This window comes from Artemia sp. Qi Xiang Cuo, chromosome 13 (assembly GCF_049724085.1).
Source record: "Artemia sp. Qi Xiang Cuo chromosome 13, ASM4972408v1, whole genome shotgun sequence".
NCBI lineage: Eukaryota > Metazoa > Arthropoda > Branchiopoda > Anostraca > Artemiidae > Artemia > Artemia sp. Qi Xiang Cuo.
In genome coordinates this window covers 35,797,220-35,815,739 of record NC_142806.1, presented here as the reverse complement: position 1 = coordinate 35,815,739, position 18,520 = coordinate 35,797,220, and the positions used below count along the sequence as shown (strand labels likewise).

Below are 18,520 nucleotides of genomic sequence, written 5' to 3'. Positions count from 1 at the left end.
ATACTTTCCAAGATGATTTCAAAATTAGTTTTTTTAAGTATTGGAAGATGTAAAATCTTTTGAACCAAGTACTCAAAAAGTTATTTTCGATTTCCTCTTATTCTCAAGATTTTATGAAAAAGTAGTCGTGAAAGGAGTTGCGGTTTTATTGATGAAAATAAAGGAATGTTTTTTTTAAACTTTTTTTTTAATAAACTAGAACTTTTTTCTTCTTTCATTTTAGATTTTTGCCTCGTTTTTTTTTCTTTTGAGATTTTTAGATATTGGATTCAACAATGGATTGAGTCTTTAACTTTGAACACTCATGGAAATGTTAGAAAAACAAAGAAGGATTGAAACCAGAAAAACAGGAAAAACATACGGCTATTGAATACTATATTGGTCGGTATTTGTCATTTACTAGGTTGCACCTATCGCTGGCACCATGAAAAAGATCTTTCGAAAATGTATCTGGGTGCGTTCTCTATGCTCAAAACCTAGCAAACACCGAACTACCGAGAGCTTTATCCAATGGTTGATTGCCATATTAAAAATAAAATTCAGCAATGTATCTACTGCTAAAATATTTCAGCATTGTTTCTTGCATGAAATTAGCAATTTCAGCCTCTGACCAGTCTAAGATATGTTAATGGACATAAATGAAAGTAAAACTTACCGAAATAAGGATTGGATTTGCAACTGCCTCAAACACATTTTTATTAGGAAGTGACATGGATGCTTCCTGCTTTGAAAGAGTAATCTTTGAGGCCAACTTTCTAGCCAATTCTAGTTTGTCTACTGCTGGTTTGGATGCAGCGCCGGTTAATACTGAGCCTACAATTGAAAGCGCAATGATTTTCATGTACTTTAGCTCTGAAACCATAATAGAAGTTAACTTTAACTAAGAGAAAGAATTTTTTTTATCGATCCATGATTAGGACTTCTACCATTAGCGACTTATCACTAATTTCTTATTTATTTTTCTCTATAGGGAAATTAAAGGGAGTTACATCCCTTCTACAGTAAAAATTAAAGCTTTTTCATCGTCAAGGTTTCGATAAAGCAAATTATAATTGTACTTTCGGTGATTTTTTAACGATTTACAAAATCTGGGCTATGTTTTATGAACATATTTCACATAAGTTAAAAGAAAACCATTTATTTATCATATAGTTTACCTTTAAATGTTCGTTTTTCGGAAGGAAATAGAATACTTTTCCTATTCCTTATCTATATATTAGCCTTTATGTTTCATTATCGTTTTCAATCTGTTGGACAAATTTCAACCCAATTTCGATTGGCTAGTATTGATACGAGCCTATATACGTAAACATTTTTCCATGGCTTCATTTTTAGTCTTACTGTATAAGGCATATATTATTTCCATTATAATAATTAGTATTATATTAGAAAATATGACAGAGAAGTTAGGCAAGTAAAATGAACGATAAAAGGAAAAAATCTGTATTTGACATAAAAACAGTCAACTGCTAACATAACAAAAAGTAAATAAGTAGAAATAGCGCAAAGTAAACACCACAGCTTTGAATATTAGACAATCAGATATATATATATATATATATATATATATATATATATATATATATATATATATATATATATATATATATATATATATATCAGTGATATCTCAATAATATACAGATTTTATAAGATTGAAAGTCACTCGTAAAAGTTGTCAGTCTGAGAAGATTTGTAAAATTTTAGAAAAACTGGAAAACACTCCAACAAAGGGGAATGCTTTTTAAAAAATTACACAATTAAATTATGCACATTAGATAGCCATACGATGGAGGTTCCAAGCCCGTACCTAGAAGAAATACAATTTTGATCTAGTATCTAGAAAAATTCAATTTGATTGCTCATAGATGGATCATAGATGAGTAATAGATGAGTGCGGGAGACTGCTTTCCTGATAGCCTTATTCATGCTTTTTGAGAGCCCTTTTGCCATCATGTCCAGGTCCTGCTCGGTCTCTTCACGCTCTAATGTCAGATTTAGTACCTCTTCGACTAACACTTGTTTATAAGAGAACCAACTGGTTTTCTTATGTCCCCATAAGCTTCCTTTCTGTTAATACATTTCGACTCTAAATCTGATTAGATGATGATCTGAGAATGACGGAGGATCAGTCGCGTGATTCTCCAATATATTTAACCATTATCTTTTTGCCATAGCCATCGGAAAAAAGATATAAAAGTACTAATCAAACAGTTCGTAGAAACGAACTTTAAGTAAAGAGCTACTACTACTGCTGCTAACAACTAACCGCAGCACCAAGCCGCCTGAGGCCAGCGCAGCTACGCACGCTCCTCCACCATTCCAATCTATTCAAAGCCCCCCTCTTTACACTCTCCAAGGGTGTTCCCATTTCCTTGAAATATTTCTTTATGACATCCTCCCACCCCAACCGTGGACGACTTGCTTTTCTTCTAGCCCTAGACGGTTGGCCAAAAAGGACATCGACAATCTGCCATCCTTCCTCCGCAGATCCTGCCCTAGCCATCTCAGCTTTTCTCTCATTATAGTCCTAGAAAGCAGGATTGAACCACACTTTTCGTATAGCCTACTGTTTGAAATACAGTCAGTCAGCCGGATACCCAGAACAATCCGTAGGCAATTTCTCTGGAAAAAATCTAGCAAATCTTCATCCGCTTTTCGGAGCGTCCATGCGTTAGAGCCATATTTGACCACTATCATAACTGTAGCTTCCAATATTTTTATCTTGGTTTGCATGTTTATCTTCCTATTCTGCCCCAAAAAATTTTAACTGTGAAAAAATACCCTGAGCCTTGGCTATTCTACTTTTAACATCTTCACTGTTTGAACCCACCGTCTTTACTAATACTCCCACTGCCTTTCTTGTGCTCATTAACACAAAGTCCATCAAAATGATCCGTATAAAGGGAGATAGAATACAGCCCTGCTTAGCTCCCAGTATAATACGAAACCAGCTGTTAACCTCATTTCTTACCCTAGCTGCAGTAGTGTTATTCCCGTACGTAGCACTAATCACTTTAATGTATTTGCCTAGTATCAAACAGTTCGTGGTAACGAACTGAAAGTAAGGAGCGACCCGGCTCAATGGTAACCAAAACTCTAGAAAACGGGATTTTGATACCAATAGATATATCAAAAGAATCAGATTTTTATGCTGATTTCAAATATATAAGTTTCATTAAGTTTAATCTTACCCATCAAAAGTTACGTGCCTGAGAAAATTTGGCTGATTTTCGAAAAAAGGGGGAAAGACCCCTAAAAGTTATAGAACCTTAATGAAAAACACACCATCATATTCAGCGTATCAGAGAACCGTACTGTAGAGGTTTCAAGCTCCTATCTACGAAAATGTGGAATTTTCCATTTTTTGCCAGAAGAAAGATCACGGATACGTGTTTATTTGTTTGTTTGCTTTTATTTTTGTCTTTTGTTTCCCAGGGGTGATCGTATCGACCCAATGATCCTAAAACGTCGTGGTAGGGCTCATTCGAGCGCAAGTTAAAAGTTCGAGTTCACTTTTTAAGTGACCAAAAAAAATGGAGGGCAACTAGGCCCCCTCCCACGCTCATTTTTTCCCAAAGTCACCCGATCAAAATTTTGAGATAGCCATTTTGTTCAGCATGGTCGAAAATATGATAAAAATGTCTTTTAGGATGACTTGATCCCCCAAAGTCCCCAGGGGGAGGGCTGAAAGTTATGAACTTTACTCAATGTTAACATATAGTATTGGTTATTGGGAAGTATACAAACTTTTTCAGAGAAGTTTTTTTCTGGTAGGTGGAGGAAGGAGAGGGTCAAGGGCTATATGGAAGGATCTTTCCATGAAGGAAGTTTTCATGGGGGAAGGGACATTGCTATGAAGGGGGCGCCGGATTTCCCAGCATTATTAAAGAAAAAGATCAGGAATTAAATAAAAAAAAACAAGTTTTTCAACTGATCAACTGATTGTGATTAAGAGGTCATTTTTAAAGAACTGGAAAAAAAATTCGAACTATAGTTTAAAGAGCAGGGTATTGACTAGGGGGCGAACCCCTAATATACGTGTTAAAAATTTATGAATATAGAAGTTCGTTACGTAAGTTAATTCTAAGTTACGTATATTTATTACTAATAAAAACGTTCGTAAATAAAATTAAACAAGTTTCGAGAAAGCCATTTAACAAAATATAATATGAAAATTTTTTTTTTATTATTATTTTTGTGTTATACAAAAAAAAAACCTTAATTAATTAGAAAACGTTAAAAAATTAAATAAAAAAAACAAGTTTTTTTAACTGAAATTAAGGAACGACTTTAAAACTTAAAACGAACAGAAATTATTCCATATATGAAGGGGCTGTCCCCTCCTCAAGGCCTCGCTCTTTACGCTAAAGTTTGACTTTCTCACAACTCTATTTTTTTAAACAATAAAAAAACTTTAGCGTAAAGAGCGAGGCGTTGAGAAGGGGACAGCCCCCTTCATATACGGAATAATTTCTGTTCGTTTTAAGTTTTAACGTCGTTCCTTACTTTCAGTTAAAAAAACTTGCTTTTTTTATTTAATAACATACAAGGATAAGACCTTCGCTAAAGCTTTTCTATCGATAGAGTTGAACACTTGCTCATAATCTATAAAAATGAGGATCAAAGGTGTTCGATGACTCGGGTAATTCTCAATTATTAACCTAAGAGTGAAAATTTGGTCGACACCTCCTCTACCTTTTCTAAAACCATACTGCTCTTCTCTTATAACATTGTCTACAGTATCTGTCAGTCTAAAAAGTATCATATTAATAAGCAATTTGCTACCTGCAGAGACCAGACTGATGCCTCGATAAGTATCAGACTCACTCTAATCACCTTTCTTATACACTGGTTTAATCAAGGTTTTCCTAAGATTGCTAGGTACTTCCTCTTTTTCGACAATTATGTTCATAGTCTTCAGTAACTTATTTCCAACCTCATAGCCACCATATTTATGAAATTCGTTTACCTCACTATCAGAAACCGGAGCCTTATTATTTTCAAATCCTTTTAATACTGTCGCTAATTCTTCCTCACAAAACAAATCTTCCTTCACATCCAAGGCATCACAGACTTTTTAATTTTCCTCTATATCTTTTAATGCAACTCTATCTCGGTTTAGCACATTCTCAAAATGTTCTGTCCATCTCTCTTTAACTCTTTTCTAATCACTAATCGTGGCCCCGTTCCTATCCTTAGCTGGGACAAGTCCGGATTGATTACTCCCTCTTAAAATTATTAACACGCAAGTAAAATATTTTACTATTATGCCGTATAGCCGCGTCTTCCAGATTCTCGGCAATTTTATCCATGGCCTAAACTTCATACCTCCTTAGTTCATTTTTTAATACTTTCTCTTCTTTCTTTACATTCTGTCTTTACAAGAGCTGTCGTAATCTCTCTCGCCAATCGTGCCCTTAAGATTCGTTCTGATTTCCACATCACAGCAGAACTAAACTTTATCAGGGACAAACTTTTTGGAAATGGGTATCCTATTTTATTTATTAATAGTGTAATTAACGGTTGACTGAAAAGACACTCCCGTAAAATTAATGATAGTTTGACATGTGAGATTTCCGACAAGCCTTCAAGCATACTTTACCTCCCTTACATCCCGAAAATCAATACAAATCTTAAAAAAGTTTGCACACAAAATAATCTGTATGTAGTATTTACCAATAAATTCAAAATCATAAATTTTCTAAATTCTGGTGAAGATAAAATCCCAGTTACCCGTCAAAGAGGGGTCTATCAAATACCATGCGATTGTGGTAAATACTATGTAGGTAGAACACACCAGAATTTAGAGAAACATACAATAGCATATATATGATATTTTCAAAGCTCTAAATTCTAATATTTCTACTGTTTCATTTGATTCTGCTTTAGGCAGCCAGGTATTTGAAAATCCTAGCCACAATAAAAATCCTAGCCACAATATACTTTTTGATGAATCTGCCCTTATTTGCAATGACCTAGGCATAAAACAGGTAGTCCGAGAAGCAATTGAAATCAGACTTAGGATTAATAATAATATTTCTTTAAATAGGGACTTGGGGGAATATACACTAAATGCTCTATAAACAAATTTAATTAAAAATGATCTTACAAGATATTTGAAAAAAACAATAGACATTAAAACAGAACCGGTCACAAAAAAACCCTTGAGGTTAGCTGCCAAAAAGGCTGGATTGGCAATAAGAACGTGTTTCTAAATTATTTTTCTTTCATCTCATTGAATCGCCTTGTTTTAACCCACTTTTTATCAGTCCTGGTTGAACTTCGCTGAAGTAAGGATGCTGGGACTGCTTTGAAAATTATTAATTTTTGGTTTGATTGGCCACACGTTGTTGTAAGTCTTTCTTCTTTTATATATTTTTGTCTTGCTGAGGACGGCCCTTGGACATATGGCCGAAATATTCATTCGAATTATCTTCACTGTCTTACAGAAAGATTTCCCTATTCCTCTTCGTACTTTTGTTGTTAGTTATCGTACAGGTCCCTTCTCCTGTTTATTAAACATAAAACTTTTTCACAAATATTCGTAGCTGCAATCCTAACTTCCTTCCCTAAGACACCATTAGCAACTTCAAAAATTGTTTTCCTAAAATTCTTCCATCCATCTTCCACATTGTCAAATTTTAAACTCTCTAATTTAGTATCCAACTGTTCCAGGAAAGTATCTCCAAAATTCTCATCCTGGAGTCTACCAACATCATCCGAAATTTCAGCTTTAAATTATTCCTAGACACTGTATAGGAGTGCTACTATTTATGTTAAAAGTAAAGATCACCATCTATTAGTGTCTAGGGTTAATTTAAAGCTGAAATTTTGGATGATGTTGGTAGACTCCAGGATGACGAATTTGGGAGACAATTTCTGGAACAGCTGGATACTAAATTAGAGAGTTTAAAATTTGACAATGTGGAAGATGGATGGAAGAGTTTTAGGAAAACAATTTTGAGTTGCTGATGGTGTCTTAGGGAAGGAAGTTAGGATTGGGGTTTTATCTTTACCAGAATTTAGGAAATCTATGATTTTGAATTTATTGGTAAATACTAAATACAGATTATTTTGTGTGAGAACTTTTTTAAGATTTGTATTGGTTTTCGGGATGTAAGGGAGGTAAAGTATGTCTGAAGGCTTGTCGGAAATCTCACATGGTAAACTATCATTAATTTTACGGGAGTGTCTTTTCAGTCTACAGTTAATTACACTATTAATAAATAAAATAGGATACCCATTTCCAAAAAGTTTGTCCCTGATAAAGTTAAGTTCTGCTGTGATGTGGGAATCAGAACAAATGTTTGAGGTACGATCGAAGAAAGAGATTACGAAAGCTTTTGCAAAGACAGAGTGTAAAGAAAGAAGAGAAAGCCTTAAAATATTAACTAAGGAGGAGTGAAGTGGAAGCCATGGATAAAATTGCCGAGGATCTGGAAGACGCGGCTAGACGGCATAATAGTAAAATATTTTAATTGCTTGTTAATAATTTAAGGAGGAGTAATCAATCCGGACTTGTCCCAGCTACAGATAGGAACGGGGCCACGATTAGTGATTAGAAAAGAGTTAAAGAGAGATGGACAGAACATTTTGAGAATGTGCTAAACCGAGATACAGTTGCATTAAAAGATATAGAGGAAAATTAAAAAAGTCTGTGATGCCTTGGATGTGAAGGAAGATTTGTTTTGTGAGGAAGAATTAGCGACAGTATTAAAAGGATTAAAAAATAATAAGGCTCCAGGTGCTGATAGTGAAGTAAACGAATTTTCTAAATATGGTGGTTATGAGGTTAGAAATAAGTTACTGAAGACTATGAATATAATTTTCGAAAAAGAGGAAGTACCTAGCAATCTTAGGAAAACCTTGATTAAACCAGTGTATAAGAAAGGTGGTTAGAGTGAGTCTGGTAATTATTGAGGCATCAGTCTGGTCTCTGCAGGTAGCAAATTGCTTAGTAATATGATACTTTTTAGACTGAGAGATGCTGTAGACAATGTTATAAGAAAAGAGCAGTGTGGTTTTAGAAAAAGCCAATTTTCACTCTTAGGTTAATAATTGAGAATTACCTGAGCCATCAAACACATTTGGTCCTCAGTTTTATAGATTATGAGCAAGCGTTCAACTCTGTCGATAGAAAATCTTTAGCGAAGGTCTTATCCTTGTATGTTATACAAGACAAATACATTAAATTGATTAGTGCTACGTACGGGAATAACACTACCGCGGCTAAGGTAAGAAATCAGGTTGACAGCTGGCTTCGTATTAAACTGGGAGTTAAGCAGGGCTGTGTCCTACCCCCCTTTATACGGATCATTTTGATGGACTTTGTCTTAAGGAGCACAAGAAAGGCAATGGGAGTATTAGTAAAGATGGTGGGTTCAAGCAGTGAAGATGTTAAAAGTAGAATAGCCAAGGCTCAGGGTATTTTTTCAAAGTTAATTTTTTTTGGCAGAATAGAAAGATAAGCCTGCAAACCAAGATTAAAATATTGGAAACTACAGTGATGATAGTGGTCAAATATGGCTCTAACGCATGGACGCTCCAAAACGCGGATGAAGATTTGCTAGATTTTTCCCGAAAAATTGCCTACGGATTGTTCTAGGTATCCGGCTGACGGACCGTATTTCAAACAGTAGGCTATACGAAAAGTGTGGTTCAATCCTGCTTTCTAGGACTATAATGAGAGAAAGGCTGAGATGGATAGGGCAGGTTCTGCGGATGAAGGATGGCAAATTGTCGAAGATTGTCCTTTTTTGCCAACCGTCTAGGGCTAAAAGAAAAGCAAGTCGTCCACGGTTGGGGTGGGAGGATGTCATAAAGAAATATTTCATCAGATTCAGCGTATCAAAGAACCCTACTGTAGAGGTTTCAAGCTCCTATATCCAAAAATGTAGAATTTTGCATTTTTTGCCAGGAGAAAGATCATGGAAGCGTGTATATATATATATATATATATATATATATATATATATATATATATATATATATATATATATATATATATATATATATATATATATATATATATATATATATACATATATATATATATATATATATATATATATATATATATATATATATATATATATATATATATATATATATATATATATATATATATATATATATATATATATATATATATATATATATATATATATTTATATATATATATATATATATATATATATATATATATATATATATATATATATATATATATATATATATATATATATATATATATATATATATATATATATATATATATATATATATATATATATATATATATATATATATATAAATATATATATATATATATATATATATATATATTATATATATATATATATATATATATATATATATATAATATATATATATATATATATATATATATATATATATATATATATATATATATATATATATATATATATATGGGGTGATCGTATCGACCCAGTGGTCCTAGAATATCAGGAGAGGGCTAATTCGAACGGAAATTTGAAGTTTTTTTGCCCTTTTTAAGTGACCAAAGAGATTGAAGGGCAACTAGGCCCTCTCCCACGCCCCGTTTTTCTCAAAATCGTCTGGTCAAAGTTTTGAAATAGCCATTTTGTTCAGCATAGTTGAAAAGGCCGAATAATTATGCCTTTGGAGATAATACGACAAAGTTCCTTCTACGAAATTTTTCTTATGTCTTGCTTTCTCTTTGCCGACTCAATTTTACGGGTGGAGATGTTAAGGGTAATTGTCCGCGGTAAATTTTTACCAGGGTTGAATTATCTATAGGTCCGTGGGGAGGAGGGATTCTTCCGTGGAGGTTGAGCCAGATTTCCTGGCATTACTAAAAAAACGATCAGGCAATTAAATAAAAAAAAATTCAACTGAAAGTAAGGAGAAACATTAAAACATAAACCGTGTAGACTTGAAAAAGAGGTTTTTTTGTCATAACTATCGAAAAAGAAGAAAAAAAACAAACAACGAAACATTGATCAATTGTACGGGAAACAACAAGCATTTTGTAACATACACACATTTCAAATAAATTTACTTCGACTATTTTAAAGGACAATCTTTCGGCAATATTTTACCATTTCAATTCAATTTATTTAAAATCAAAGAAAATCCCATGTGAAACTTTTAAAACGTCAATAGGCAAGCAACTGCTGAATCAATCTGTTTGTTTTTCAGTAAAGCGGAAATAATGCTCGTGCCTTTAGAGGGGTCCTACACAGGTGGCAGCCTAAATCTTATTTGAAGTTTAACTGAACGATTCATTTCAATTTCTGTCTTAAGATCCATGTGTTTATTCAAAGTAGTTTCTGTTCGTTTTAACTTAAAATAATTATGTAACTTCGTTTCTTTTCGTTATAGGTTATAATTCGGCTAAAGTTTTATTTCATAACACAGCAAAAATAGTGTATTCCATTAAACCTTATTTCCTATCCAACTTGTCTTGGATGTCTGACAGGAATTATTCTCTGTAATTTGTTGAAGCGAAAGCAAACGAGTAGATTAGAATACACTGCATATGTGATTGTAAAAGGGCGCCCAAGTAATTCAAATTATCCATCCTTTTCAGGGAGCTCATTAAAATTAACATAAAAAGGCAACAGGAAATTCAGTAACAACGTTATTGCTTTCCAAAGGTCCATTAAAGTCTAAACCGTGACTAACTTGCATGGAATGAAATAGAAAATTGTGATAGAATATTTGATCATTTAGAAGTGGGATGGTTTGTTTGATGAGGAAGAGTATTCAAAAGGCATTGAAAGATTGAAAAATGTTGAGGCTACAGGCATTGAAATTATGGTAAATGACTATACAGATTATGATGGTTGAAAATTAGATTTAGAAAAAAAAAAAATCTGAACACATATTTTTGATAAACTGCAGATGCGTACGGTTTTAGAAAACATTAACTAACCTACATAAGGAATTTATAAGAGTGAATATTGAGATTAATGAGGCACTAGCTTGGTTTTAGTAGGAAGCAAAGTTGCTTAGCATTATGACACTTATTGTACTAACAGATACTGTAGATAGTTTAAGAGATGAAATCAAAGAGAGAGGACGCGTTGACCAACTTTTCATACTTGAACTAGTTGCTGAGATGTCCCTGAACTATCAGGCCACTTTAGTCCATAGCTTTTGAGATTTGACTAAGCTCGCAAAGAAGCTTTAGTGAAAGCATTATCTTTGCATGGCACATCAAATACGTTAAAGTGATTACTGTCATGTACGAGAATAATATTGGTGGGGTCAAGGTAGGACAGTTTGTTCGGTGTCTAATCGGGGGTCAAGCAGGATTGTATTTTAACCCTGTTTATATAGATTATATTGATAAACTTTTTCCTAAGGAGCACAGCAAAGGCAATGGAAGATCACGGTGTCAAACAGGAAGGTAAAACTTTCAGAGACCAAGATTTTGCAAATGTCATGAGCGTCCTAGATAAAAATGTTACGGAGTTAAATATATTTTTGGAGGCCTAAAGAGTTCAGAGCTCGAGAACAGGTCAGTAAATTAATCTGAAGAAGACTCAATTGCTTAAATTAGGAATCGATGAGTATAAAGAGATGATGATACGTACCAACAAAACTGACCAAATCAGTTTTACTTACTTAGGTAGCATTATTAGTAAAAATTGTAGATACAGTGAAGCTATATCAAGTAAAATAGCAGAGAAGCAGGGTATTTCTTTTGGATTTGGTAAGAATTTGATAGAACAGAAAAACAACTCTTCAAACTAAGCTAATGATACTAAATCAACGTAGGCAAGGTGCCGTGTTACCTCCAAGCATATTTAAGTGTGTTTTAGCGTCGTGTCTCCGACGTCTTCAACCGTCAGTTTTTTACAATAATTAAATAAAAAAACAAGTTTTTTTTAACTGAAAGTAAGGAACGACGTTAAAACTTAAAACGAACAGAAATTATTCCGTATATGAAAGGGGCTGTCCCCTCCTCAACGTCTCGCTCTTTCCCCCAGGAACTGCGGGGGATTAAGTCATCCTCAAAGACATATTAATTAGATTTTCGACTATGCTGAACAAAATGGCTATCTCAAAATTTTGATTGGGTGACTTCGGGAAAAAAATGAGCGTGGGAGGGGGCCAAGTTGCCCTCCAATTTTTTGGTCACTTAAAAAGAGCACTAGAACTTTTAATTTCCGTTCGAATGAGCCGCCCCACGATATTCTAGGACTACTCGATTGATACGATCACCCCTGGAAAAAAAAAACAAAACAAAAAAACAAAAACAAAAACACACATCCGTGATCTTTCTTCTGGCAAAAAAATACAAAATTCCACATTTTTGCAGATAGGAGCTTGAAACCTCTATAGTAAGGTTCTCTGATACACTGAATCTCATGGTGTGATTTTCATTGAAGTGCTACGACTTTTAGGGGTTGTTTCCCCGGTTGAAGCGCGTAACTTTTGATTGGCAAGACTAAACTTGATGAAACTTATATATTTGAAATCAGCATAAAAATCTGATTCTTCTGATGTATCTATTGGTATCAAAATTCCGTTTTTTAGAGTTTTGGTTACTATTGAGCCGGGTCTCTCCTTACTTACAGTTCGTTACCACGAACGGTTTTATGGTTTAGGCATAAGTCACGCTGCTTATGCTCACGATGTTCTGCTTCTTAGCCGGACAAAACAAAGTCTAATTGCAAACTTCGACCTGCTTTCAGCTGCACTGTCCGCAGAAGACTTTTCAGTTAATGCTGCCAAATGTGAGTTTTTATGTTTTGGGAATTCTCCACCAGCATCACCTCTTTGCTTGCTGAACAATAACATGTTCAGCAAGTATTAAATGCTTAGGTCTATCTTTTTCCACGTCACTTTCGACTAGTTGCTCCGCTATTACGTCCAGCGTGCTGAAAAGTATGAGGGTTGGTTACCGAAAAATTTCACCCAATCTAGGTCGGTATAACCGAAAAGGACTTTGCCGTCTTTATTCTAGTTTTTGTGCCCCTGCTGTTTTTATCTTTCTGGTTTTGCTTTCCTCCTTCGCAAGAAGGATACGAAGAAAATACGCTCAAGATATTTTAAGTAATGTAAATATCTGCTGCGTTTGCCTCGTTGGTACCGAAACCATAGAATTGTTTCTAAATTTGACATTGTTGATGCGCCCTCGCGACCGATACAAAAATCTGCAGATTAATATTTTAAAACTCAGCAAATGATTGGTGTTTTTGACCCTCTTTGGCTATTTTTTGAATCGTGTTAATTTATAAATGTTGTATTAGAATCGTATGTTTATGATTGTTTTTTTTTTTGGTTTGTTTGTTTTTTCTTTTCTTTTTGTTTACTCCACAGTTCTATCATTTTATTTTGTGGGTTATAAATAAATATATTATTATTATTAAATGGCACTGTAATGACAGCGGTCAAATATGGCTCCAAACGTGGGCGCTTTGAAATGTCGAGGAAGATATGCTAGATATTTCCCAGAGGGATTGCGCCAGAATTGTATTAGGTTCTCCTTTGACCTTACCTTAGACCTTAGTTCCTCCATCGCCTCCAGAGGCGCGCAAGGCACTAATGAGTAGCCTCCAATCTCCCCTCAAGTGGGCCGCTGCATAGATGCCCTCTCACTCTAGGATGAGACTTGTCTGGAGGGCTCTTCTGTCCTGTTCATAGGTTCTACGGAGCGTGTTCTTTGGTTTTCCTCGGTGACGGTCTTCTTTAGGATTCGCCGAAGACAGTTATTTTCAAAGGCAGTAAGACGATTCTCCTGTTCCGCGGTTAGCTTTAGGCATCCCATGGAGTAAATCAGAACAGACAAAACATTGCTCTAGAACAGTCTGAATTTCAGCTTCTATGAGAACTATACGGATTTCCAGACTGGCTGAAGTCTCTAAAATGCTGCGTTGGCTAGGGCTATTCTGATGCATTATTGTTTTCCATAGTCACCACGGGAGGTAACTGTACTCCCTAAATACTTAAGGTCTGTCACCTGTTCGATATCTTAATTCCTAGTAGGATTCCCATGAGCGAACTGCTAATTAATATAGCTTTAGTCTTTGGAGCGTTAATGTATAGTCCGAAGTGTTCAGCTTTCTTCGCGAGTTTGACCAGGAATTCCTGGAGCTTTTGCTTGCCAACTTCTATGAGCCCAACATCATCGGCAAAATTGTCGCCATGGAGAAACTTTCCTTTGATTCGGATTCCATGTCCGTTTAACTGTCTAAAGATGTAGTCTACAACAAGGACGAATAGAAATGCTGACAGAATATAGCCTTGCTTGACACCAGTCATCCCTTTGAAGTAGCACATGTTGCCGTCAGAAATTTTTACAAAGCATTCCATCTCTTCGTATATGGCAACTATTAGACGGATTAGCTTCTCGCGAATGCCGTAGGAACATAAGAATATCCACGGGGTTTGACGATCCGCTGAACCAAAAGCTTTTTCGATGTCGACGAACAGTATGTACAGGCGTTGTCTCTATTCATTAGATTGCTCCAGCATCGTATATAGAGAAAAGATAAGGTCGGCACAGGATGATTTTGGCCTGAATCCATGCTGTGCTTCACGCATGTGGGGATCAAAGGCAGGTCCGAGCCTTCCTAGTATAATTAAGGTCGAGAAAAGCTTCGCCAAAATTTCGAGAAGATTGATGCCTCTGCAGTTCCCGCAATCTCTTGCATCTCCTTTCTTGAAGAGATTGAATATAGTTCCCGAGAAGAAGGATAAGCAGATGGCTAAGGTTCGTCTCAGGCTAGACTTGATCATTTCTGCTGAAATGCTGTCTGTGCCAGGAGCCTTCCCATTTGTCAGTTTTTTCCAGCTGCTGAGAGTATCTCATTGGCTGACGGCTCGTCGTCACTAATGCTGAGATTAACGATAGGTTGGTACGGTATATCAGGTGGAACTAAAGGTGCGCGGTGATTTAACAAACATTCAAAATAACTAGATCATCATTGCTTCTGTTCTTTCACATCTGTCAGGAATCTCCCTCCATATTCTTTCCAAGGCTTTCGCGTAAATTTGATTTCCGTACTATTTCTTTGACAAGCCAGGCTCAAGTGTCTCCACAGCTTGCTGCTACTTCGGCTTGCCTAGCCTTTTCATTCATATATTGCCGTCTGTCTGAACTGGCTTTTTTTTTACTTTTTTATCAGCTTCTTTGTACGCCAAGCTATTGGTCGACATTGATTGACTATTTTCGACAAGAGAGTTTTGCTTCAGTTTCTTGGAACTTGGTATGAGATCCCAGGTCTTTGTGGATATCCATTGTTGCTTAACCGGTTTTCTAAACCCCAGTGTTTCTTCGGCCGTATCCGTGTACTTTTTGCGAGTCGTCTCCCAGGCTTCCTGGTACTCCTTTAAACGATTATATAATAACTGAACGACCTGTTTGACGATAGAGTATGCAAAACATGTGGTACAATTCCACTTTCTATGAATATAATGAAAAAATGTTTAAAATGGTTAGGTCACAGTTAGATAATGATGGGTCACCAGGAATCTTATTTTATGGCAATCCAACAAGGGTGTAAAATAATCCAAAACGTCTTGGAATTGATTGAAAAAAAGTTACAAAACATATCTAAAGGATGTAGGAACTTCGTGCAAGAGAGTCAAGAATAGAGAAAGAGTGTACGCGGCGGTGTTGGCCTTTGATGGCCTGGTCCTACGATTAGTTACCGACGTTATTGATGGTGATCAAGGATAAGTATTTATTTATGTGTTGAAACACGCCGACTAACAGAAGCACCTCTGCACCGAAACTGCACTAAGTTAAATTATATCCACCAACTATAGATTTAGACCCTTTTCAAATAGTGGGTTACAATGAGGCACGTAAGGAAGCTTTGATTTTCATGTGCTACTGAAGAAGGCTTTAGCGTTTGCTTAAATCTCCAAACAGCCAATACCACAACTTAACATCTTTACTTCAAAGCTGTCTGACTATTAAAATTTATTAAGGACTCTCCTTTGGGTCATTTTTTACTCTTAATGTCAAAAGATTTATAATTTCGTTGTGTGTAATGTAAACTAATATTTAGTTCCAGTAGATGGTCTGACCTAGCATGGAGAATCTCAAAATAATTATAAGCTTTTAATACATTTGGATTTTTACTAGAAACTTGACGACTCCAAAATTTCTTCTCGATTTTGCATCTTAATGTCGTGACTACCTTATATATTCCATATTTGTTCGATCGATGTCCCTGGGTACCAGAACATTTTGTCTTCCCAAATCTACCAGTTCATTTGATTGTTTAAACACACTACATTGCTTCCAATTCAGGCGTGGTGTTTTTTGCTGTTTCCGTCTGTAGTATCGTTGAATTTACCAAACAGATTGGGATTGCAGTAGTTATCTTTAGAGTTTTTTTCATGTTCTTTGACTAACCCTACTTACATATTCGTGCTATATACCTAATAAAAACCTGATTCAGTAACAGAGAAAAATCAAGCGATTTCAAGAAGGGTAGAAACTCTTTTTCTACCCTCCTTGTATATTTAGTTTCAAATATTCCGACTCGGGGTTGCTTAAACCGCTTTTATGTTACGTAAAAATGTGCTTAGCACCTCGCTTTAAAAAAGATACTGCGTGAAATTAAACCAAAAGACAAATTCTAAAAACACTACGTCGAGCGTCTAGGTAGTGTCTTTACAACTCTCTGAATATCGATTCATGGACATTCTTAACAACTTCCCGATCCTTCCAGATTAATCACGAATAATTATGTTGGCATGCAACACTGCTGCAAAAGCAGTTTTTTTATCTCGTTATCGGCGGTCTACAGCTCGGAAACAAAAACAGATTAAAATAAAAAACTATTTACCAATTCATATATTGCAATACAAAAAAAAATTGCTTTGAAGTTTGCATCATTTCCTGCAACTTTCAAGAAAAAAAATTTTTTTCTGACCTACTAAACAGCATGAAAAAGAAACAAAACGAATTTGTCTTGACTTCCAAACAATTCCATCGGGATCACTTAATGACAGATTCACGTTAAACATAGAATTATCTCATTTAAAGTTGAAATAAGCATGCATTTCTTTAAATTTCTAGAAAGTAATTTTAGAAAGGCAATGCAAAATCCCAAATTTTCTCTTTTATTTTTTTTTAATGAAACTTTATATTTTGAAAAGATTTCTGGAAGATATTATCTATGTCAAATTTAGGCCAAGAAATATATCGAATAAAGTCTGACAGTTATTAGACTAATATATGAGAAGAGAGTAGGGGATTTCCTGATTTTTTTTTTCATCAGTATATCTAACACAAAAGATTATCAAATCTCAGGAAAACTTAATGGGAAATACTCACTAGTGTCTAAGTTGCGCTTTTAAGTGATAAGGACCCAGTACAACGTCTAAGGGTAGAGGGGAAGGGTCCGTAAATTCTTATCATCATGAAAAATACCAGAAACGGTTGTCATATGTTGACCAAACTTTGCCTGAAGTGAAGGCAAAGAGGGCCTCTTTCTTGTCATCAGTACATCTACCAGAAGAGGGTGTCAGATCTCAACCAAACTTGTTGAGAAGAGAAAGCTTGTGTGAGTTGTCCATAATGTGTATCCTTGCACAGTGCAACCTCTGCGGGGGGGATTGAGCCCCTAAATTTTAGTCATTATGATATCTAGCTAAACGTGATGTCGCATCTAAGCCAAGATTGCTGGGAAGCAAACTTAGGTTATTGTCTCTTAGGATCTATACCTAAACAAAAATCTATAGGGAAAGTGTTGACTAAATTCTCGTCATCATAAATTCTAACAAAAGAAGTTATTGGATCTCAACCAAACTTGATAATATGTAACAGCTATCCGGGGCCCAGGATCAAAGCTTTGTAGGACAATTTTCCTTGTAAGACGCATTCGCATGTTTCACCCAGTGTTTGTAACCCATGAGTAATAGATACTGCAACACTTAAAGGGAACTCGACACCAGTAATCTAATTGGGATACCACATAAAAAACAACTGGAACATCAACTTATGAATAAATATAATTATTTTTTTCTACAGTTTTCTATTTTTTACGTCTCTTTCTTTTGTTTTCAGGTTTTTTAAGATTTTTATAAACTGTTTTATGGCAGCACAGGAGCCATACGAGTTATTCTTCCTTTAGGTGTGTTATTTTATGTCAATTTTTTCTAAGCAAGATTCTGCTTTATTTATTATTCAACATCCAACTTTATTTCCTCCGTTAAAGAAATGTACGCCTTCAAAATTCATCATTATAATTGTTACGAAAAAATAAATAAACGAAATAATAACAGTCTTACGAGAACAAATAAATACTATTATGCATCAAACCTTTCAAAGAATCCCCGCATTTATTTTTCTTTATTGAAGAGAAGTTACATAAAACCTTTTAAGAAAATTGTGCCTCAATATACTAGGGAAACTATTCCTTCCAGGAAAGAAGTTTCTAGCTACATGAGAGCAAAATACAGCGTAACTTTTCAACTAAGAGAGTAAATAGATGGCTGTTTAATTGTCTTACTTAGTGCATATAACAGTCGTAAGAACTACCAT

The 18,520-nt window shown here is 35.0% G+C and overlaps 1 protein-coding gene across 1 annotated transcript in view; it reads right to left on the bottom strand.

Annotated features, from left to right (window-relative positions):
- Prp5 (pre-mRNA processing factor 5) overlaps window positions 1-18,520 on the bottom strand; it is a 186,667-nt gene that overhangs the window by 16,760 nt on the left and 151,387 nt on the right. Inside the window, exon 18 of the mRNA XM_089099124.1 lies at window positions 656-813. Coding sequence (XP_088955250.1) covers window positions 656-813 — 158 coding nt within the window. The remainder of the gene's footprint in view (window positions 1-655; window positions 814-18,520) is intronic.